This window comes from Coregonus clupeaformis, chromosome 17 (assembly GCF_020615455.1).
Source record: "Coregonus clupeaformis isolate EN_2021a chromosome 17, ASM2061545v1, whole genome shotgun sequence".
Taxonomy (NCBI): domain Eukaryota; kingdom Metazoa; phylum Chordata; class Actinopteri; order Salmoniformes; family Salmonidae; genus Coregonus; species Coregonus clupeaformis.
The window spans coordinates 28486296-28509985 of record NC_059208.1 but is presented as its reverse complement, the minus strand read 5'-3'; the positions used below and the strand labels follow the sequence as shown (position 1 = coordinate 28509985).

General features: G+C 42.5%; 2 protein-coding genes and 1 pseudogene across 3 annotated transcripts; 2 read left to right on the top strand and 1 right to left on the bottom strand.

Annotated features, from left to right (window-relative positions):
- Positions 1–8650: 8650 nt before the first annotated feature.
- On the top strand, positions 8651–12636 carry LOC121586178 (annotated as a pseudogene).
- Positions 12637–12751: 115 nt separating this feature from the next.
- Positions 12752–17101, bottom strand: LOC121586179. Its single transcript, XM_041902696.2, has 4 exons — positions 16774–17101; positions 15023–16474; positions 14605–14759; positions 12752–14327 (listed from the first exon to the last, which is right to left on the bottom strand). The coding sequence occupies exons 2-4, from the start codon at positions 16461–16463 to the stop codon at positions 13650–13652; spliced, it is 2274 nt and encodes a 757-aa protein (XP_041758630.1). The 5' UTR covers positions 16464–16474; positions 16774–17101; the 3' UTR covers positions 12752–13649.
- A 440-nt stretch (positions 17102–17541) lies between these two features.
- Positions 17542–23612, top strand: LOC121586181 (platelet-activating factor acetylhydrolase IB subunit alpha1). 2 transcript variants are annotated; one of them, XM_041902697.1, is made up of 7 exons: positions 17542–17575; positions 17799–17829; positions 18275–18361; positions 18529–18618; positions 18808–18924; positions 19147–19269; positions 22128–23612. In XM_041902697.1, the coding sequence occupies exons 3-7, from the start codon at positions 18281–18283 to the stop codon at positions 22401–22403; spliced, it is 687 nt and encodes a 228-aa protein (XP_041758631.1). In that variant the 5' UTR covers positions 17542–17575; positions 17799–17829; positions 18275–18280; the 3' UTR covers positions 22404–23612. The 2 variants fall into 2 exon arrangements, with proteins under 2 accessions (XP_041758631.1, XP_041758632.1); XM_041902698.1 differs by lacking the exon at positions 17542–17575 and having other exon boundaries at positions 17793–17829; positions 18279–18361.
- The last annotated feature ends 78 nt before the right edge of the window (positions 23613–23690 follow it).

Here is a 23690-nt window from a genome sequence, read left to right as displayed (position 1 = left end):
AAAATGGAAATGGACATCGGGAATAAGATGATCAGACGTATCCTGACAAATCATGTTGCAAAGTTCATTTACATATTCTATAAGTATACTTCTTGACGGTAAATATCGCTTTCTCAATGAGTAATACACAAAATAAAACAAATAAATGATCTATTATTCGATTTTAATATAAAACACAGTGCGTTACTATGTACAGTATTTTATTCACAGGTTTCATTTTATTCGGTCTATCTTAAATGGGGAGAATATCAATTACATAGTCGCGTTCTCTTTCCTCCTCAAAACCCATTTGAGGAGAAGTTCAGAGGGGAGGGACCTCTGAGAAGAGAGGATGCGAGGAGTATGCAATTGAGATCTTGACATTACATTTTACATTTACATTTTAGTCATTTAGCAGACGCTCTTATCCAGAGCGACTTACAGTTAGTGAGTGCATACATTATTTATTTATTTTTTTTTTTTATACTGGAATCGAACCCACAACCCTGGCATTGCAAATGCCATGCTCTACCAACTGAGCTACATCCCTGCCGGCCATTCCCTCCCCTACCCTGGACGACACTGGGCCAATTGTGCGCCGCCCCATGGGTCTCCCGGTCGCGGCCGGCTACGACAGAGCCTGGATTCGAACCAGGATCTCTAGTGGCACAGTTAGCACTGCGATGCAGTGCCTTAGACCACTGCGCCACTCGGGAGGACAGCAGAAAATCCTCTGCATAATGTATTCATGCTGATTCATGTATTTGATCATCTGTGCTAAAGAATTCTGATTGTCAAAAATAATTTTAAAAAAGTATACTTGAGTAGGCCCAGTGGCAAAAAGAAAACCTGAGGGACACATTTGTGGATATTTTGTTTTGCGATAGTTGACTAGTCCACTGTAGCTGTCTGTAAACAGCATACTGTATAAGTTCTGCAATGTATTTGATTTTACAGTACTTCTGTATGTTTTTGCATGCACACGTTTCAATTAGAAGTATTCATGCAATAAAAAATACAATCTGCTACTGTTGTTACTTTTCTTCTGCATAATTGTGTTTTCACTGTCCAGGCTGTAAGTATTTTTAGAGTATATGAAAGACATAAAATAAAATATTTGAAAAGATAGTCATGTTTTCTCACACATTTAACTAAAATGCAAACAATATTTCCTGGCTGGCACTTTGTCTTTCTGCCTATCATATGATGGTATTCAACAGAAAAAAAAAGTCAGTTGTAATTGTAAACAATTAGACTATGCATTTGGAAAATACTCACTCAACAACATAGCATATAGCCTAAGCATTGTGCTTATGTATGTCTCTACTACACAGAAGCATCTCTATGCAGTCTCTGGACAGGCACAGTGGATGTGGATCAGTACAGTCTCATCCGGGGGAAAGACCAGCGTTCAGGGCTGGGGAAAGCAGGCAGGGACCCGGGGGGCAGAGGAGGAGACAGGCTACTCTCCAGCATGTGGGAGGGGGGATAATAGGCAATGTCAGGAAGGTGGGACCTGGGGATTCCAGGGCTGGTTGGGGGGCGGTTGAAGTGATAGAAAGGGTGGAGCTGATGGCTGTCTAGTGGATAGTAGGTGGGAGCAGAAAAGGATGAGGAAGCACCACCAAAATGGCGCCTTTCAATGTTGTATGGATCTTGCTGCTGTGGCAAGTGTCTGTCTCTGTGTCTTCACCCTCCTTTATAGACTTCCCTTGTAATAGGGCCAGGAGTTTTTCCTGACAACATGACCTGACCAATAAAAAATCTGACCCTATTTATAGCCTAAAACTGCGGCCTGGCTGAGATTTCCCTTTTTAAGGTCACGTGGTCAAGAAAAAGTTCTCATAGTGAGTGATGTCATGATTTATGTTAACCTGTCTGTATTTACCCAGGGTTCCTTGTGTGATGACTGGGTATAGCCTGCCTGCCTCTCTGCGGACTCTGTCAGATGGCGAGTTTACGGTTTACTCATATGAGGTACTTTATATAGTGTTGCTTTATATCATGATTCAATGAAGTAATGTGTTTATTTGCTTGTCTGGAAATTACCTGATTACCTGAGTGAATAAATCTTCTACCAAAGCTTCTTTAGGCAATTTTTTATTTGTTAAGGTTTGCTAAATGCTCATGGTCCCCCAGACTACCCGCCATACCCTCTTCAGCCCACTACCTCGGTGTGGTGGACACACAAAAGCAAACAAGCAATTACACTAACCAACTACAAAAACACAAACAGGAATTACATTTAAAAATATAGATATACAGTGGGGAAAATAAGTATTTAGTCAGCCACCAATTGTGCAAGTTCTCCCACTTAAAAAGATGAGAGAGGCCTGTAATTTTCATCATAGGTACACGTCAACTATGACAGACAAAATGAGGAAAAAAAAATCCAGAAAATCACATTGTAGGATTTTTAATGAATTTATTTGCAAATTATGGTGGAAAATAAGTATTTGGTCAATAACAAAAGTTTCTCAATACTTTATTATATACCCTTTGTTGGCAATGACACAGGTCAAACGTTTTCTGTAAGTCTTCACAAGGTTTTCACACACTGTTGCTGGTATTTTGGCCCATTCCTCCATGCAGATCTCCTCTAGAGCAGTGATGTTTTGGGGCTGCCGCTGGGCAACACGGACTTTCAACTCCCTCCAAAGAGTTTCTATGGGGTTGAGATCTGGAGACTGGCTAGGCCACTCCAGGACCTTGAAATGCTTCTTAAGAAGCCACTCCTTCGTTGCCCGGGCGGTGTGTTTGGGATCATTGTCATGCTGAAAGACCCAGCCACGTTTCATCTTCAATGCCCTTGCTGATGGAAGGAGGTTTTCACTCAAAATCTCACGATACATGGCCCCATTCATCTTTCCTTTACACAGATCAGTCGTCCTGGTCCCTTTGCAGAAAAACAGCCCCAAAGCATGATGTTTCCACCCCCATGCTTCACAGTAGGTATGGTGTTCTTTGGATGCAACTCAGCATTCTTTGTCCTCCAAACACGACGAGTTGAGTTTTTACCAAAAAGTTCTAATTTGGTTTCATCTGACCATATGACATTCTCCCAATCCTCTTCTGGATCATCCAAATGCACTCTAGCAAACTTCAGACGGGCCTGGACATGTACTGGCTTAAGCAGGGGGACACGTCTGGCACTGCAGGATTTGAGTCCCTGGCGGCGTAGTGTGTTACTGATGGTAGGCTTTGTTACTTTGGTCCCAGCTCTCTGCAGGTCATTCACTAGGTCCCCCCGCGTGGTTCTGGGATTTTTGCTCACCGTTCTTGTGATCATTTTGACCCCACGGGGTGAGATCTTGCGTGGAGCCCCAGATCGAGGGAGATTATCAGTGGTCTTGTATGTCTTCCATTTCCTAATAATTGCTCCCACAGTTGATTTCTTCAAACCAAGCTGCTTACCTATTGCAGATTCAGTCTTCCCAGCCTGGTGCAGGTCTACAATTTTGTTTCTGGTGTCCTTTGACAGCTCTTTGGTCTTGGCCATAGTGGAGTTTGGAGTGTGACTGTTTGAGGTTGTGGACAGGTGTCTTTTATACTGCTAACAAGTTCAAACAGGTGCCATTAATACAGGTAACGAGTGGAGGACAGAGGAGCCTCTTAAAGAATAAGTTACAGGTCTGTGAGAGCCAGAAATCTTGCTTGTTTGTAGGTGACCAAATACTTATTTTCCACCATAATTTGCAAATAAATTCATAAAAAATCCTACAATGTGATTTTCTGGATTTTTTTTCCTCAATTTGTCTGTCATAGTTGACGTGTACCTATGATGAAAATTACAGGCCTCTCATCTTTTTAAGTGGGAGAACTTGCACAATTGGTGGCTGACTAAATACTTTTTTCCCCCCACTGTATGTATATTAATTCTTTTTAGAAATACAACGACAAACAAAAACAAAAAAACTACTTGAATTGTCATATAACTGGTGATCAGGAACACCTTTCCTTTTTATATGAAATCAGGCCCATCCCTCTTGACGTTTTATTCGGTCCTACTTATCAGTAAAATATTGAGACCACCCACTTTCTTTTGCAATCAATCCTTCTAGTGTATAATATTGTTTGACAGTTATTTTTGAAAGAATTCAATAAACAAATATTTGTTTTCTGAGTTGAACAAATGAAAACCTTCCCCCAGTAGAATAAAGAGATTGTATATGGCGTTGCATCTGTGTATGTTGTGTTGCATCTGTGTATGTTGTGTTGCATCTGTATATATTGTGTTTGGCACATTGTTGACTGGGGTCCCTGGGTTTTCCTCTCCCTTGCCACTTACATGAAGAACAGTAAATGGAGAACAACTTTCATTTGATTGTGTCCCATGACTCCATGTCTGTTGTCCCTTTTCCTTCCTCTTTCTGTACAACCAAAGCGAGGCAGTCATTAAACAGGTATTAAGAGACAAGCTCTCATAATGTAGCAGGAAGGACATGATACAGACAACATGATGCAGCCCCCAGAACAGAGGTAAGGCTGGACTCAAGGCTTTTAATTAAAGATCAAATGGGACTTCAGATATGATTTTGCTTTATTTTAATGTGATTTGTAAAATAACTCTTGAAACGTGTTTGATAACCCATTATTAAATTATGTTATGATGGATTATGATATTAAATGAAAGCTGTAGAATATGCTATGGATTATGATGAGTGAAATGAAATGTAAAAACTAATTTGTCCGATTATGAAAATTGCTGCATGCAGCAGTACAAAAGTCAATGCTTAGATTTTTCAGTGGTTGAGGGTCTATAAACTAGGGTACCAGTGAGGATTTCCTATGATGGACAACTTGTTACAGCTGTTGATAAGTCATTGATAATAATCTGCAAATGTTTTTCAAGTCATTACATTAAGATAAGGGGGAACAGCTATATTCAATAAAATTCACGACTTGATTTAAACCCTTTCACATGGTTGGTGTATTGACAGATGTGTCCAAAATCGTGCGAAATAAAACATAACTTTTCTGTCCTTACATTTATGGCAGTGTAAGTTGTTGTTATATCATATATTAAGCATTAATCAGTTAGACATTGAACTTGAACCCTGTAATAATCCTGGATCTAGCTGTCCGGCAGTTTTTTGTATAGCGATCTCAGAAATGCAGTGTAACTACTTAACATTTCGTGTGTCCTTATGTTATGGGGTGAAGACAGTTTTCACTGGCACACAAATCCCCCCCCAAAAAAATTATGTGATTGCAAAATCGAATTCTTCTAACCGAAAGATTCACCTTACCTTGATAGTAAAAACCTAAATCGATACGATCATTAACGTGGTTATTCAATAATTGGACGCCATTTGCAGTGGTGGGAAAAGTTCCTAATTGCCATACTTGAGTAAAAGTAAAGATACCTTAATAGAAAATGACTCAAGTAAAAGTGAAAGTCACCCAGTAAACTACTACTTGAGTAAAAGTCTAAAAGTGTTTGGTATCAACAGTAAATGTAATTGCAAAAATATACTTAAGTATCAAAAGTAATTACTTATATTAAGCAAACCAGACAGCACACTCCAACACTCAGACATAATTTACAAAAAAAGCATTTGTGTTTAGTGAGTCCATCAGATCAGAAGCAATAGGCTAGACCAGGGATGTTTTCTTGATAAGTGCGTGAATTGGACCATTTTCCTGTCCTGCTAAGCATTCAAAATGTAATGAGTACTTTTAGGTGTCGGGGGAAATGTATGGAGTAAAAAGTACATTAGTTTCTTTAGGAATGTAGTGAAGTAAAAGCAAAAGTTGTCAAAAATATAAATAGTAAAGTTAAGTACAGACACCCAAAATATCTACTTAAGTAGTACTTTAAAGTATTTTTACTTAAGTACTTCACACCACTGGCCATTTGGTATCTAGTTGTTTAATTAGCCTACACTTTGATATTTTCCCACAAATTTCTGAATGATAGTCAAGTGACGAACAACTGTTGTGATAGCGCATGCGGTGTACATGAGTTATGTCCAGAATATTTGTCTCCTTTGTTACGCAGGTGAAGGTAGTTGTGCCTAGATCCACATTGGATCTAATATTCCTAGCGAATTGATGTTGATCATCTGTTGTTGTCTGCTTGATTTACAGCAGGTTCTCCTTAGATTTAATTGAGAAAGAATGACATTTTTGTGCCTCGGATTGGACACAGTCTAATGCGCAATTGTGTACGACAGACTATAATATAAACACAACATGTAAAGTGTTGGTCCCAACATAAACACAAAAAACGTATTTCTCTCAAATTGTGTGCACAAATTTGTTTACATCCCTGTTAGTGAGCATTTCTCCTCTGCCAAGATAATCCATCCACCTGACAGGTGTGGCATATCAAGAAGCTGATTAAACAGCATGATCATTACACATTGTGCTGGGGACAATAAAAGGCCACTTGTGCAGTTTTATCACAACACAATGCCACAGATGTCTCAAGTTTTGAGGGAGTGTGCTGAGGAGTATTTCTGTCTGTAATAAAGCCCTTTTGTGGGGAAAAAACGCATTCTGATTGTCTGGGCCTGGCTCCCCAGTGGGTGGGCCTGGCTGCCAAGTGGGTGGGCCTATGCAAATCCATAGATTAGGGCCTAATTTATTTATTTCAATTGATTGATTTGATCCCAATGTCACACATGGGCCCCATTATTTATAGAAAGACCCTTGAACAGCATTCATACCTACGATACGAGGATGCTGTATGATCCATTTATTGATCTGGATTGGGGTCAATTCCAACTTAATTAAGTGCCATTCAGGACATAAACTGAAATTACAGTTAAAATTGTAGTACTATTCATACTTTCAAGGAGGCAAGTTTAATAATTGCAATTCATTTTAGAAAAAAATTCATTTAAATTATGTAATTGGAATTTCAAATTGCTCCACGAATTGACTGAAGTGAAATATATTTGTGGCAGTCTGGTGCAGTGGTTAGCCCCCAAGACTCTGGGCCACATATACCCCTGGCGATGTGGATACAATTCCTTCTTAATCCGTCCTCTCTGTATCTGTCTCCCCTCCACATTTCCGACTATCACTGTCCATAAAACAATACAATACAAAAAAAAGATTTCAAAACAAAACTGTGAACTTTGTCCAACTTAAAAGACCCCATTGGGAGATGGCTGATGTGAGGTTGAGTTGTATCATATGGTGAATGAAAGTACCTTGGGCCGACTCTTTTCTCTGTGTATATCAATGACGTCGCTCTTGCTGCTGGTGACTCTCAGATCCACCTCTACGCAGATGACACCATTTTGTATACATCTGGCCCTTCATTGGACACTGTGTTAACAAACCTCCAAACGAGCTTCAATGCCATACAACACTCCTTCAGTAGCCTCCAACTGCTCTTAAACACTAGTAAAACTAAATGCATGCTCTTCAACCGAACGCTGCTTGCACCCGCCCACCCGACTAGAATCACTACTCTCGACGGGTCTGACCTAGAGTATGTGGACAACTACAAATATCTAGGTGTCTGGTTAGACTGTAAACTCTCCTTCCAGACTCACATTAAGAATCTCCAATCCAAAGTTAAATCTAGAATCGGTTTCCTATTTCGCAACAAAGCCTCCTTCACTCATGCTGCCAAACATGCCCTCGTAAAACTGACTATCCTACCGATCCTTGACTTCGGCGATGTCATGTACAAAATAGCCTCCAACACTCTACTCAGCAAATTGGATGTAGTCTATCACAGTGCCATCCGTTTTGTCTCCAAAGCCCCATATACTACCCACCACTGTGACCTGTACGCTCTTGTTGGCTGGTCCTCACTACATATTCGTCGCCAAACCCACTGGCTCCAGGCCATCTATAAATCACTGCTAGGCAAATCCCCGCCTTATCTTAGCTCATTGGTCACCATAGCAACACCCACCCGTAGTCTGCGCTCCAGCAGGTATATCTCACTGGTCATCCCCAAAGCCAACACCTCCTTTGGCCGCCATTCCTTCCAGTTCTCTGCTGCCAATGACTGGAACAAATTGCAAAAATCTCTGAAGCTGGAGACACTTATCTCCCTCACTAACTTTAAGCATCAGTTGTCAGAGCACCTTACCGATCACTGCACCTGTACACAGCCCATCTGAAATTAGCCCACCCAACTACCTCATCCCTATATTGTTATTTATTTTGCTCATTTGTACCCCAGTATCTCTATTTGCACATCATCTCTTGCACATCTATCATTCCAGTGTTAATACTAATTGTAATTATTTTGCACTATAGCCTATTTATTGCCTTACCTCCATAACTTGCTACATTTGCACACACTGTATATATATGTATTTCTGTTGTATTTTTGACTTTGTTTTGTTTTACCCCATATGTAACTCTGTGTTGTTGTTTTTATCGCACTGCTTTGCTTTATCTTGGCCAGGTCGCAGTTGTAAATGAGAACTTGTTCTCAACTGGTTTACCTGGTTAAATAAAGGTTAAATAAAAAAATAAATAAAAAAAATAGGAACCTGAAAGCATACTGAAATGGCATATTATAAAGCCACGAGAACTGAGACTTGGCACAATGGCACAGTTCTTTTTTTGTTTTCCAATGAAGTCACTGAGAAATATATTGTAAAGTCGCTAAAATGTGTTTTTCCTTTCTCTCATTTAGCTGGCTTTCTTATCAGCATGCTCAACCATGGAGAATAAAGGAGTATAATTCAGGATGATTATCACAGCCATACAACTCATTTTAAGAATGAAAATCAACAATTTTATTTCCCAATGCATACATTTCCTGGAACTTAAAATGAACGTACTGTGATTTTAAAGGACAAGATTCTCCTTGGAAAGAGTTCAGAACCATTGGACTAGATGTAAAACATTACTCCCCTTATTCCTTTCCTGCTGCACATGTCAGACAACATGGCCGGGCTAAAAAATAAAATATTGGTATCAGTGGCAATTGTTCTTCACATTGCCCAGTTCACCGTTGGCTATAGCTTCAGGAATTGCACTGAGGATCCAACCTCAAACCACACAAAATTCCTTTGCATCCGTCACCAGGCAAAGAACATTTCTGCCATTGTAGGTGACCTGCCACCCTATGCCACCACGGTTATAATCTCCATAAACCTGATAAAACACATACCCGATAATACGTTTGTTCACCTTCCTAACCTCAGGATGCTTCAGATTGACAATAACCATCTGGAGACCATAGACAACCAGGCGTTCCAAAATATGAGCCAACTGAAGAGCCTAAACCTGTCCTTGAACAAAATATCAAATCTCAGCTCCTCTGTGTTTCAAGACCTCAAAAACCTGGTCAACCTGTCACTAAATTATAACTCACTGACATGGCTCCCTCCAGGTATTTTCTCCTCGCTCTCCAATCTGGATGCCCTCATGTTACGGCAGAACTACCTGAACAACTTCTCTGCAGTGGCAGAATCAGTGACTCACTTACCGAAGCTGACAAAACTAGACCTGTGCAATAACTATCTAACATCCCTCCAGCATTCTAACCATACAGACCTACCAGAGTCCCTCACCACCCTCTATCTCTGTAAAAACAAACTGGTCACTTTAGAATGTAAGTGGGGCTTCCTCAGCCATATACTACTGCTGGATCTCTCCTACAATGACCAGCTCCCTTCAAGGGCTTTCCAAGGAGTGGACTTGCGGAAGCTAAACTACATGCGTTTGCGTTCAACCAATGTCACAGTGCCAGAGCTTTTGAATGTCAGCAATGTTAGAGCTGGGAACATAGACTTCTCTGGTATGGGGTTGAAGACTGACAATCTGCTCATGGTGTTATGTCACCTTTTGAGTACAAAGGTCAAATTTGTTGAAAAGCTGAGTCTGGGAAGCAATGGGATTCTATCATTGCGAAAGAACACACTTTCCAACTGTCCACCAATCCGAGGTTTATTGGACCTTTCCTTCAACTAGTTGAGGAAGGTAAGATGCCTCCACTTTCTCAAAGGACAGGATCAAATCAAGAACTTCACAGCAGAGAAAAACCACCTCACCTCCCTAATGTCCTGCAACAGACAGAATCTATCTTTTCCGAATCTGACAGATCTGAGCTACCGTTACAATCGCATACTCAATGTCAACTCTTTTGCTTTCCACCACACACCAAATGTGAAGACCCTACAACTCAACATAAACATAATCGCCTATCTTGACCATAAGGCTTTCAGTGGGCTGACGAGTCTTGTCACACTGCGTCTGGACAATAACCTCCTGACCGATCTGTACAACGATAGCTTTGAAGATCTGCACAGCCTAGAAATACTTAACCTACGTAACAATCAGATAGCTGTTATTTTCAACAAGACATTCCATTCACTCAAATACCTGCACATTTTGGATCTGGGAGGGAACAAAATCACTCATTTTGAAGAGTCAGCCTTTGTGGGGCTCGATAACCTGGCCAATTTTTACCTCGATGGAAACAATCTCAAACAGATTGATAGCGCCAAGTTTAAACCATTCCATGCCACACTTGAAGTGCTTGATCTACATGGGAATCAGGTTAGCTTCTCCTCTAAACGTACCAACTCTCCTTTTGTGAATCTAACCAAACTTCGCAACCTCAAACTAGATGCGCAGATGCCCCACGGCCTGAACGTTTTGCCTTATGCCTTTTTCCATGGCCTCAGCTCCCTCCAATCGCTCTACCTCACCGACAATCACATATTTAGCTTCGCAGCAGACACTTTTGACGATCTGACCAACTTGACTTTCCTCTCCTTGGACAACTCCTGTGCTGGGGTGATGCAGCTGCAGCCGGGCGTCTTCAAAAACCTGCGGAAGTTGAGCAAGCTCAGTGCAAGGAACATGGGCATCCAGTCCTTCTCAAAGGAGGTTTTCGGGAATCTGACAGAGCTGCAGATCTTGCTTCTCAACCAAAACGTAATGCAAACCTTAGATGTGAATGTGCTGGAGGCTCTCCCCAAACTGCGCTACCTGGACCTGCGCAACATTCCTCTTAGCTGCACCTGCCTCAACAGCGACCTGCAGAACTGGACTTTGACAAACCAGAGAGTCCAGTTAGTCTTACTATACAGTCTACAGTGCCAAGATAAAAAAACTCCCCAAAAACTTCTACAACTTCGACACCAATGTTTGCTATCTGGACCTGGGAGAGTACCTTTTTGCCACCACAACCACTGTGATTTTACTGCTGACTATAATACCGCTTCTCTACAACAAGTTGTATTGGAAACTGAAGTACAGTTATTATGTGTTCCGCTCCTGGTTCGGCCAACACTGGCACAGGCTGAGGGAGAAAGAGGAGCACTGCAAATATGACGCTTTCATCTCCTATAACTCGGCGGACGAGCCCTGGGTAATAGACCAGCTACTTCCCAACCTGGAGGGCAATGGAGCCTCTTTCCGGCTGTGCCTGCACCACCGTGACTTTGAGCTGGGCCGCAACATCGTGGACAACAGTCTCCTCCGTGTACAGCAGCCGCAAGACCATCTGCGTGGTTAGTAGGCACTTCCTGCGCAGCGAGTGGTGCTCCCTGGAGATCCAGCTGGCCAGCTACAGGCTCTTCCACGAGCTCCGGGACGTGCTCCTGCTAATCTTCCTGGAGCCCATCCCTGAAAGGCAGCTGTCGGCTTACCACCGTATGAGAAAGGTCATGTTGAAGAAGTCCTACCTGCAGTGGCCGGGGTCAGACTGCACCGACCCGGTCAAAGCCCAGGAACAGTTTTGGAATCATCTGAGGAGGGCGCTGAGGAACGGGAGCAGCAGGTTTGAAGAGGAGGATGAGGAAGAGGGGAGGGAAGAATACTTCAATCAGCCACTGACGGATGATGATAAATATTATTTAATGCCTTAAGGAAAGGGTTAGAGGACACGCTTTGCCCTGGCAGCAGCCTGATTCCTGGATATGAAACAAAGTTAAATGTAGTAATAGTACAGAAATTATGCACATACACACACATACACAGAGAGGGGAACTGAATATCTTGTAAATGTGCCCTCAGTACCATGATGTTCTACTTGCTTGAAATACAGCATTGCTTATGCTTTGATCGATTGCGATAATAAGCTAGTCATAATTTGTTTGCTTTTGTAATTTGCTCTCATGGCAAACAAATGTAATCATGTTGTGATCCTGTTGTGTTCAGTACTAAATAATATTGTATTACTGTATATACATTTAAAATATGCAGAGGGAAAAGGAAATGGACATGGGAAATAAGACGATCAGACGTACCCTGACAAATCATGTTGCAAAGTTAATTTAAATATTCTATAATACTTCTTGTTGGTAAGTTTCACTGTCTCAAAACATAATACACAGACAGATGAGACCTATTACTTAATGACTTATGGAAAGGGTTAGAGGACACACTTTACCCTGGCAGCAGCCTGATTCCAGGATATGAAACAAAGTTCAATGTAGTAAAAGTACAGAAACTATGCACACACACAGACAAAGACAGAGAGAGGAACTGAATCTCTTGTAAATGTGCCCTCTGTGCCATGATGTTCTACTTGCTTGAAATCCAGCATTGCCTATACTTTGATTGATTGCTATACTAAGCTTTAATTAATATTTTTTGGGCTTTTGTAATTTGCTCGTGGAAAAAAACTAATTTAATCCTGTTGTGTTCAGTACTAAATAATATTGTAATACTGTATGTACATTTAAAAGATGCAAAACGTAAATGGGAAATAAGATGATCAGACATACCCTGACAAATCATGTTGCAAAGTTAATTAAAATATTATTTAAGTACACTCCTTGTTGGTAAATATCACTGTCTCAATCAGTAGTACACAAACTAAAACACAAGTAAATGAATTATCTATTATTAGATTTTAATATAAGACACAGTGAGTGATTATGTATTGTATTTTACTCACAGGTTTCATTTTATTCAGTCCAATTGTATACTCCTCGTGTCCGCTCTCCTTCTCAAAACCAATAGGAGAAAAATGTGAGCGGGGAGGGACCGCTGGCTTTCTCATCCAATGGGTTTTGAGAAGGAGACGAGGCGAGAGGCGGCGAGGAATGTGCAATTGGGATCTACCCATGGACAGCAGAAAATCCTCTACATAATGTATTCATGCTGATTCATGTCTTTGATCATCTGTGCTAAAGCATTCTGCTGGTCAAAAATAATAAAGTATACTTTGTGTAGGCCCAGTGGCCCCAAAAAAACGAGGGCCACATTTGTAGATATTTTGTGCTGCCATAGTTGACTAGTCCACTGTAGCTGTCTGTAAACAACATACTGCATACGTTCTGCAATGTATTTTCTCTTACAGTGCTTCAGTATGTTTTTGCATGCACACGTTTCAATTAGAAGTATTAATGCAATAAAAAAATACAATCTGCTGCTGTTGTTACTTTTCCACGGCATACTTGTGTTTTTACTGTCCAGGCTGTAAGTAGTTTTAAAGTATGTGAAACATATGAAATAAAATATTTGAATAGTCATGTTCTCATACATTTAACTAATATTTGATAAAATACAAACAATATTTCCTGGCTGGAACTTTGTCTTTCTGCCTATCATATGACGGTATTCAACAAAGAAAAAAATAAATAAAGTAAGTTGTAATTGTAAACAATTATGGTATGCATTTGGAAAATACTCACTCAATAACATAGCATATAGCCTAAGCTTTGTGCTTATGCATGTCTCTACTACACAGAGGCATCTCTATGCAGTCTCTGGACAGGCACAGTGGATGTGGATCAGTACAGTCTCATCCGGGGGAAAGACCAGCGTTCAGGGCTGGGGAAAGCAGGCAGAGACCCGGGGGGCAGAGGAGGAGACAGGCTACTCTCCAGCATGTGGGAGGGGGGATAATAGGCCATGTCAGGAAGGTGGGACCTGGGGATTCCAGGGCTGGCTGGGGGGCGGTTAAAGTGATAGAAAGGTTGGAGCTGATGACTGTCTAGTGGATAGTGGGTGGGAGCAGAAAAGGATGAGGAAGCACCACCAAAATGGCGCCTTTCAATGTTGTATGGATCTTGCTGCTGTGGCAAGTGTCTGTCTCGGTGTCCCTCTAGTGGCCCTGTGGGATACTGCTGCCTACTCTTCTCATGATAGAAAGACCCACTGCTTCTCTCTCTCACAGTGTCTGTCTGGTTTAGATAACTCAAATCTGGGTCATACCTCCAGTTCTCAAAGTGGTCCACCCTGGTTGACTCTCTCGTGCTTCCTCTGTCAAATCCGTCATCCCAGGGCTGAGGCGGACCGGACTGAGCTGCCCAAGGTGAGGCAGGAGGGGGGGCAAAGATGTGGTGGCGTGAGGGGGAACCAGAGGGCTGGAGGTTCATGAGGAAGTGCGAGGAGGAAGGGGGCCTCAGTAGCTCCCCGATCAGTTCCCCAACCTGCTCCACATTGGGGTTGGGGTTCCATGCAGCAGCCTAAAGAGAAGCAAGTGAGGCAGCAATTGGTTTGTTATCATACAGTATATCTAAGTATTGCAAAGAAGACTGTCATTTAGAACATTCTGTGACAATTTCACTAACAAAATGTATTGTAGCATTATAGTAGCACATTCTATTGCTATTTTGTTTAGGAATTCCTATCACAATAACCCTACAATTCCCAATTATATATTAGATGTAAATTCACCATTTTAATTTACTATTAGGCTATATGTCTGATGATGACTGATAGCCCAATGTTTTATGCTCGTACCGTGTCCAGGCTGTGCTGCGGCCCACTGAGGGGCTGAGGAGGGGTCACTCTGTTGGGGCATAGCTGCTCCCTCCTCCTCTTGTTGGGGGCTGACCTCTGGGAGTCCAGGCACGGCTGCTCCACCATGCTCTCTCCAAAACCATCATCCAATGGAGCTGTGATAGGAACAAGAAATAGTTGAAAAATCCATCATACAGCTAAACTACACCACTGAAGACATTTTCAAAGTCCCCTATCGATATCCAAATGCAGTTAGGCTACAATAAAACATAAGACAAATAATATGGATAGGCCTACATTTCAATCAATATGATATGATTTGATCGTATAATCATACTGTAACTAGAGTAGAGGATGCCATTTCTTATTGTGGTCCTCAACCCAACACTCACAACCGCAATCACATTATATACCGTACCTGCAGGCCAGCCTCCATCTGCATCCACGCCGGCCAGGATCGTGCTCTGCCCCTGGCCAGCCCTGGTTGTGGTGGGTCCTGTACCGAAGCAGAGACGTCGCTGCACGCTGAGGAGGTTCTCCTGCAGCTGGGGTCCATGCCTCTCCTGTAGGGCCTGCAGCAGCACCTCCCTGCTTTCCGCCACCAGGTGTCTCCAGCGGAGAAGCGGCAGCTGCAGAGACCTGCACAGACGCGCGGCTACCACACTGACAGAGTTGGGGAGTGTTTGTTGCGTCTGGTTGTCTGAGCTCTCACTGCTTCCACCTCCTGCTGGGAAGGAAGACACTGTGATGTTTGGACTGGGCCTGAATGGCTGTGTGTGTGGGAGAATAGGTTCATGGTTTTTGGGGGTCTGCTCCAAGGTGAGGACAGTAGGCTTAACCTTGGCCCTTGTGTAAGGTGGTCTCTCATTTTCATTCTTTCCACTGGGTGACAACAGTGTTTCACATACTACAGGCCTCGGCAACTTGCTCTTGGTTCGTACCACACGTGAGGGACTCTCTGTGGATGAGAGGGTAACTACGTCACCCTCTGATGATGTCAGACCACTGTGATGTGTCTGTCTCTGTTCTGGTGTGATATCAGACTCCTGGCTGTTAGAGTGACTGGCTACATTCTCCTCCAGACAAACCTGAATAGATGTGAATTTTCTTCGTAAATCCTCCTGTGTATCCCTGTGAGAACACTTAAAAAGTCTACTTTCTGAATTAGACCTACACTCATCACGCTTGTGGACTGTAGTACTACTCTTTGCTACTACTCTTTCTACTCTCCCTTTATCTGGAGCCTCCTTATCATTGTTAGGAACAGCAACTTCAGCCACATCTGAATCAGGCACAGGAGAGGAGAAAGGAAGGGAAGTGGAGGGTGGAAGGGGAGGAAGAGTAGCAGTGGTCTTGCCTCGCCCCCCGTGCTGCCCAAGCTTCTCCAACTTCTTCTGCTCACTCAGCAGGCGCTCAATGTCGATGGACTTTACCTCGTGGTTGAACAGGCCATGGTGGCTGATGAGGCGGTTGATTGTGATGATGCTGTGCTCTTGACCAGCGGGGAAGACTCGGGCGAATGGGGCATCTCTCCGTGGAGGAGGGCGAGAGCTGCTTTGGCAGCAACCATGACAGTGGTCCTTTTCTTTGCCGCTTTGGTGCTGGTTGTGGTGGTGGGATCTGCATTTAGATCCTCCTCTGTTTACCTGGCTCCTCTCCTTGCGTGTTTTCAGTCGTTTGGTCTTGTTCGTCTGGCTGTTTTGTGCTTCTGTGTTCTTGGTATGACTTGAAGAGCAGCAGTGTGGAGTGGATCTGTTGGTTGGGCTACAGGTTTTATCTGTAGACTTGAAGTGCTTGCGAAAAACATGCAGGACATTCTGCTTGTCTGTTAAGGCTCTGCCATGTAGATGGTTCATCATGAGGTGGAATGCTAGGTGCACAGAAAATACAGATACATTTAAAAAAAAAATCTATATGACTATGTTGGGTCACATGCAGAAACCTGAAACACACATTAATGAAACCTGAAACATTAGCTACACTGTCAGAAAAACTCCAGCTAGCAAACCTAGCAACTGTAGCTAGATCTAGACAAGGACAAAACTTTTCACAATAGCAAAAACAGGAGTCTTGAATCAGCACAAATGAGCAAAATAATGTTAAATTGATTAACTAGCTACTAGCTAGCGTACATTAACTAACATTAGTAAACAAACAGCAGTCACTCACCAGCTAATTGTTTTTCTGTATAAATTAGGCACACCTGCAGGAAATCAAGGCGAATTCAAAATAAAACAAATAAAGACACCTTATTACAGTGTTGCATTTACCAGTGATAATATGTAAAGTTAACTAGTAAGCCTCAGCAAACGTGTAATCTACAACGACGCAAACTATCCAAAAATGGAAGTTGGGGTAAACACCTTAACGTTATAGTTTTGCTTTTGAAAATGTTGGGTTGCCCAGCAACGTCCCGGACTAGCCGCCAATATCACATTGAAAAAGTGACATGCTAATCAATGAGGCTGCGTGTGTGTAGGACATATTCAAAAAATAGCAGTAAACTGAGTAAAATAGCTAATTTATTGGCATAATTTCCTCATCAAGTACCCTGTAGCTCACTTGGTAGAGCATGGCGCTTGCAACGCCATGGTTGTGGGTTCGTTTCCCACGGGGGGGCCAGTATGAAAAATTTATGCACTCATTAACTGTAAGTCGCTCTGGATAAGAGCGTCTGCTAAATGACTAAAATGTAAATGTAAGTGGCACCTGCAGTTTGACTAGCTAGCTAATACGTTATACAGAGTAACATATTAGCTCGCTAAACTTTCCTAAACAATCTTGCAATTGCCATCACGTTCAATTAAACAACCATAAAAGCTTGTAAAATGATCAGGCGACACTATATTTTTGTTTTCGTTTGAAGAAGCTGAGAAGCTCTCATGGTTTGTATGTCTGTCATCTGCGCAACAGCGGCGCGCCTTTCCCTCGTGAACAAACACTGGACGATTCCAAAGCTAGAAATGAGGAGGTAGGCTACATTTTATCCGCGACTATAATTCCCATTGGTAGTCCCTTTGATACCCTTAATTTACAGATAAAATACGTGTTTTAGGCAAGTATTCATACACATTTCTACTTGTATGCGCATACATAGCACTAGACTGAAAACAAAACTATATTTTACTGATGTAGCTCACCTATGAGTAGTCAATGGTACATTCTGTAAAATTGACTTGAAATTTTACTTTCAGGAACTAACAGGCAGACAGAACCACAATTAAGGTATTGTAAAACAATAATACTTCCTAGCTATTTCTAGATAATTTCGGCGACCTCACCTATTATTATTTCTGTACGTCTGTATGTTGATGCACCACATTGCCGATGCATTATGATAACTGTATTATTAGCTAACTACTGTATAGCTTGCTGACTATTCCTGTAGGCAGGCTTGAAATATGACTAGCATCCTCGTGCTGCAACCCGCAAGTACATTTTGCTCAAGTATCAGTTACTGAAATCGTTATCTATTATTATTAGGCCCCACATGTGCCAGTGCACGATGTGAATAGGGTTACACATTTCACTTGCACATTTTTTTTTCACTACTCTAGTTACCTAGCTAGCTACCCGTAGCTAGTTGCTTTATTGATTCACACACAATAAGCATCCATCCATCCGTTCTAATCTACCAAGCCATGATTTTCACTTTGACACTTTCTGACAGACAGTGATGAGCTCAGGAGACTCCAACCCCGCCGCCACACCCACTCTTTGTGTGGACATCCAGGGAGATGGGCGATGGATGTCTTTGGTGTGTATCCTGCTGCCATTTTAGAATAACAGTAGTAGTTATAGTCAATTTCCTCTCGTGTCCTGATTCAGAGGGGTTGGGTTAAGTGCGGAAGACACATTTCGGTTGAATGCATTCAGTTGTGCAACTGACTAGGTATCCCCTTTCCTCTCTCCTTCTGCCTACAGCATAACCACTTTGTGTCTAACAGCAAGGACAAGGAACCAGATGTCCTGTTTGTAGGAGACTCTCATGTCCAGCTCTTGCACCAGTTTGAGGTAATCTCTCTATCCTGACAGCTGTAAGGGGACTGCAAACATGGGTGGCATTTGTTTTTTGGAACTTTAACTAACATAATTTGCCACATTTGAATATTTTCTGATTACAAGTCTTGTAATTGCAGAAGAAGACATGTTAGCTGCTATGTTATGCTAGTTGATATACTGGTGTTGATGTGTTTTTGTCAGGTGTGGCGAGAGCTGTTCTCCCCTCTCCATGCTCTCAACTTTGGGGTGGGAGGTGACGCAACACAGCACGTCTTGTGGAGACTGAGCAATGGAGAGTTGGCCCACATCAGCCCAAAGGTATGTATGCACACAGACAACAAGTTAGTACGTTACATTAGAGTTGATCATACACTACTCATTGTTCAGATTTAAACCCTAATGGCTGCACAGACCCATGGTCCCAGGCCTGTTCCTGGGCTAAAAAGCACTTTCAGTATCCATCATTGAACATGCTTTTAAATGAAGTGGTATGATTGAAACTGCCCACCAAGTTGATGTTTGCGCCTCTGCCTTCACCAGGTAGTGGTGCTGTGGGTGGGAACCAATAATCACGGTCACACTGCCGAACAGATCTGTGGCGGCATCATGGCCATAGTCCAACTCATCAAGGACAAGCTGCCGAAGGCTTACACTCTCATACTGGTAGGTTTTTCTACCTCTTTTCTACCACAAATGTGAGTTAAACCATTGTAATGGGAAATTATTTGATTAATTATTTTCCTGTATTTGATTTACTGTTACTAAGTACTGATGTACACTGTAAAATCCATGGAGAATAAGAGCACCTCCTCCCAGCTGCCCACTGCACTGAGGCTAGGAAACACTATCACCACCGATAAATCTACAATAATCGAGAATTTCATCAAGCATTTTGCTACGGCTGGCCATGCTTTCCACCTGGCTACCACTACCCTGGCCACCAGCTCTGCACCCACCGCTGCAACTTGCCCATGCCCCCCCGCTTCTCCTTCACACAAATTCAGACAGCTGATGTTCTGAAAGAGCTGCAAAATCTGGACCCCTACAAATCATCTGGGCTAGACAATCTGGACCCTTTCTTTCTAAAACGAGCCGCCGAAATTGTCGCAACCTCTATTACTAGCCTGTTCAACCTTTCTTTCGTAACGTCTGAGATCCCCAGAGATTGGAAAGCTGCCGCGGTCATCACCCTCTTCAAAGGGGGTGACACTCTAGATCCAAACTGTTACAGACCTATATCCATCCTGCCCTGCCTTTCTAACGTTTTTGAAAGCCAAGTTAACAAACAGATCACCGACCATTTCGAATCCCACCGTACCTTCTCCGCTATGCAATCCGGTTTCCAAGCTGGTCATGGGTGGACCTCAGCCACGCTCAAGGTGCTAAACGATATTATAACCGTGATCGATAATAGACAGTACTGTGCAGCCGTCTTCATCGACCTGGCCAAGGCTTTCGACTCTGTCAACCACCACATTCTTATTGGCAGACTAAATAGCCTTGGTTTCTCAAATGACTGCCTCGCCTGGTTCACTAACTACTTCTCAGATAGAGTTCAATGTGTGAAATCGGAGGGCCTGTTGTCTGGACCTATGGCAGTCTCTATGGGGGTGCCACAGGGTTCAATTCTTGGGCCGACTCTTTTCTCCGTGTATATCAATGATGTCGCTCTTGCTGCTGGTGACTCTCAGATCCACCTCTACGCAGATGACACCATTTTGTATACATCTGGCACTTCATTGGACACTGTGTTAACAAACCTCCAAACGAGCTTCAATGCCATACAACACTCCTTCAGTAGCCTCCAACTGCTCTTAAACACTAGTAAAACTAAATGCATGCTCTTCAATCGAACGCTGCTGGCACCCGCCCACCCGACTAGAATCACTACTCTCAACGGGTCTGACCTAGAGTATGTGGACAACTACAAATACCTAGGTGTCTGGTTAGACTGTAAACTCTCCTTCCAGACTCACATTAAGCATCTCCAATCCAAAGTTAAATCTAGAATCGGCTTCCTATTTCACAACAAAGCCTCCTTCACTCATGCTGCCAAACATGCCCTCGTAAAACTGACTATCCTACCGATCCTTGACTTCGGCGATGTCATTTACAAAATAGCCTCCAACACTCTACTCAGCAAATTGGATGTAGTCTATCACAGTGCCATCTGGTTTGTCACCAAAGCCCCATATACTACCCACTACTGTGACCTGTACGCTCTTCTTGGCTGGTCCTCACTACATATTCGTCGCCAAACCCACTGGCTCCAGGCCATCTATAAATCACTGCTAGGCAAATCCCCGCCTTATCTTAGCTCATTGGTCACCATAGCAACACCCACCCGTAGTATGCGCTCCAGCAGGTATATCTCACTGGTCATCCCCAAAGCCAACACCTCCTTTGGCCGCCATTCCTTCCAGTTCTCTGCTGCCAATGACTAGAACGAATTGCAAAAATCTCTGAAGCTAGAGACTCTTTATCTCCCTCACTAACTTTAAGCATCAGTTGTCAGAGCACCTTACCGATCACTGCACCTGTACACAGCCCATCTGAAATTAGCCCACCCAACTACCTCATCCCCATATTGTTATTTATTTTGCTCATTTGCACCCCAGTATCTCTATTTGCACATAATCTCTTGCACATCTATCATTCCAGTGTTAATACTAATTGTAATTATTTTGCACTATGGCCTATTTATTGCCTTACCTCCATAACTTGCTAAATTTGAACACACTGTATATATATTTTCTGTTGTATTTTTGACTTTATGTTTTGTTTTACCCCATATGTAACTCTGTGTTGTTGTTTTTATCGCACTGCTTTGCTTTATCTTGGCCAGGTCGCAGTTGTAAATGAGAACTTGTTCTCAACTGGCTTACCTGGTTAAATAAAGGTGAAACAAATAAAATAAAATGTTCCTTCCTTTGACCTGTTTAACTGCCAGTATCAAATGTCTGCCAGTGTTGAATGTTATGGTTAAAGTTAGCTGATGTTGTGACTTCCTACAAGGCTCTCGGGCTGGTGTTTACTCAACACTCAGTGCTGTGGGATTAATATATAAGCACCTTCTCAGAGAAGCCCATTAGACATTTCTCTTGGCTTCTGCTCTGGAGATGTTCTCCATTAATTCTTGTAATAAACATACATTATTTTGATTGATATGATCGACTGCTCTCCCTTTTGTTCACCTGGAAAATCCCCTTTACAACCATGAACCTTTATGATAACCCAAACCTAAATTATAAACTGCATACTTATGGACTCCATTATCATTGCTGACTATATTGGCATGTTTGTCCTTTTATAGCATGGACATCTAGTGATTATCATGTTGGTGGGACCTTAATTGGGGAGAACGGGCTCATGGTAATGGCTGGAGCTGAATCAGTGGAAAGGGATCAAACACATGGTTTTCAGGTGTTTGATGCCATTCCATTTGCTCTGTTTGGGACATTATTATGAGCTGTTCTCCTCTCAGCAGCTTCCTGTGCTATCATGTATGTTTCCAACCACAGGGAGTGCTGCCCAGGGGTAAGATGCCCAACCCCATGCGGGAGAGGAATGCCCAGGTCAACAAGCTGGTCCAGGAGGCCGTGTCCTCCCTCTCCCACGCCTCCCTCCTCAACGTGGACCCCGGCTTTGTACACTCGGACGGCAGCATCTCCCACCAGGACCTGTATGACTACCTCCACCTCACCCCTCAGGGCTACCAGGCTGTGTGCCAGCCGCTACACACCCACCTCAAGGGCCTGTTGGAGAAACAGGCCAAAGACCAGCTGATGGAGAACTGATGGCCAAAGACCAAATGACCCACTCACTACATCAGAGGTACAAACCCTGGTCCTGGAGAGACACAAGATACAGGCTTTTAGCACATTCACTACTTTTAGAACACTTTTTAGTATTTTAGTACAGGCTTTTGTTCCAACCCTGCTTTTGTTCCAACCCATGATTCAAATAATGATCTAGTCCTTGATTGGTTGAATCACGTTGAATGTTTTGAATGCTGGGCTGGAAGAAAAGCCTGCACTAAAAAGGCTTTCCAGAACCAGGGTTGGTAACCACTGCACTACTCTACTCTATTGGACCGTACTGTGACTTACCACCAAAGTGGCTGAGTAGAGGACCGCTAAGTACTAATAGGATCAAATGTCTGTGTTGCTAGTCAGATTTGACCACTTAACACCGTTGGAGATTTGATTGATCTGATTTGAGAGATTATCCTTCTCTTTAGTTTCATGCTGTATGGTGTATATTATGCACAATATGCCAGGATCTCTCTCTTCTGGCTGATAGATACATTATAAGAGCTTCCCCACAGAAAGGTTAGGAAAATCTGAAAAGCTACCATAATAAAGGTTTGTTTAGTTTCCTCTGTCAAAATAACCACATTTCCTTTCTTTTTATTTTTCTCTTTACTTTGAAAACATATACAGTACTAATGATCTGAATGATTACTAATATCATTGAAAATCCCTTTAATGGTCTATCGTATGTGTGTAGACACAGAGACCAACAAGGCATCATTTGGCCAGTTGGCTCCACTGTTAAAGAATTACTTGTTTCTGGTATCTGTTTACCACCGTTGCTTTTTGTTACTTGTGAAGATTTACCCTGAATATGTTTGATTTTTTCTGTACAAATATGGAGAATGAAGTGTAATAGTATGGTGTATTTGGAGTGAATGATGAGGGCATTTCAAAGTAGCGCTGAGACTGGTGGGTATTTGGCTTGGATATGATATGATATGATACTGTTGTCAGTGTGTATGGATGTGTTGTAGCTAGCTTATACTTGTCTTGCACTCTTTATTCAAAGGCAGTCACGCCACGTGACCCAATACTCCTTATAAAAGGCTGCTTTGACTGTTTGTATATACTGCTTATGTAGGTCTACCAGTCTCTACTTGACAATGGTTGTGTTGCTGATCTTGAATGTTGATTGTGGAAAATCTGAATGTAATGTCAAAAGCAATGCATTAAAAACCAATGAAAGCTTCAGTATGGACATTGCTTTGTTTGCAGCTTCCAGCCACTGAAGTGTGTCTGCATGATGGCTGTTCAAAGAAAAGTTTTTAA

Coding starts and splice junctions, on each gene's coding strand:
- LOC121586181 (XM_041902697.1), top strand. CDS start 18,281: ATGAGCTCAGGAGACTCCAACCCCGCCGCCACACCCACTCTTTGTGTG. Junction 18,925..19,146: donor TGGCCCACATCAGCCCAAAG/GTATGTATGCAC, acceptor TGCCTTCACCAG/GTAGTGGTGCTGTGGGTGGG. Junction 19,270..22,127: donor AGGCTTACACTCTCATACTG/GTAGGTTTTTCT, acceptor TTCCAACCACAG/GGAGTGCTGCCCAGGGGTAA.
- LOC121586179 (XM_041902696.2), bottom strand. CDS start 16,463: ATGATGAACCATCTACATGGCAGAGCCTTAACAGACAAGCAGAATGTC. Junction 14,760..15,022: donor AGATGGAGGCTGGCCTGCAG/GTACGGTATATA, acceptor TTCCTATCACAG/CTCCATTGGATGATGGTTTT. Junction 14,328..14,604: donor CGCAGCACAGCCTGGACACG/GTACGAGCATAA, acceptor GCTTCTCTTTAG/GCTGCTGCATGGAACCCCAA.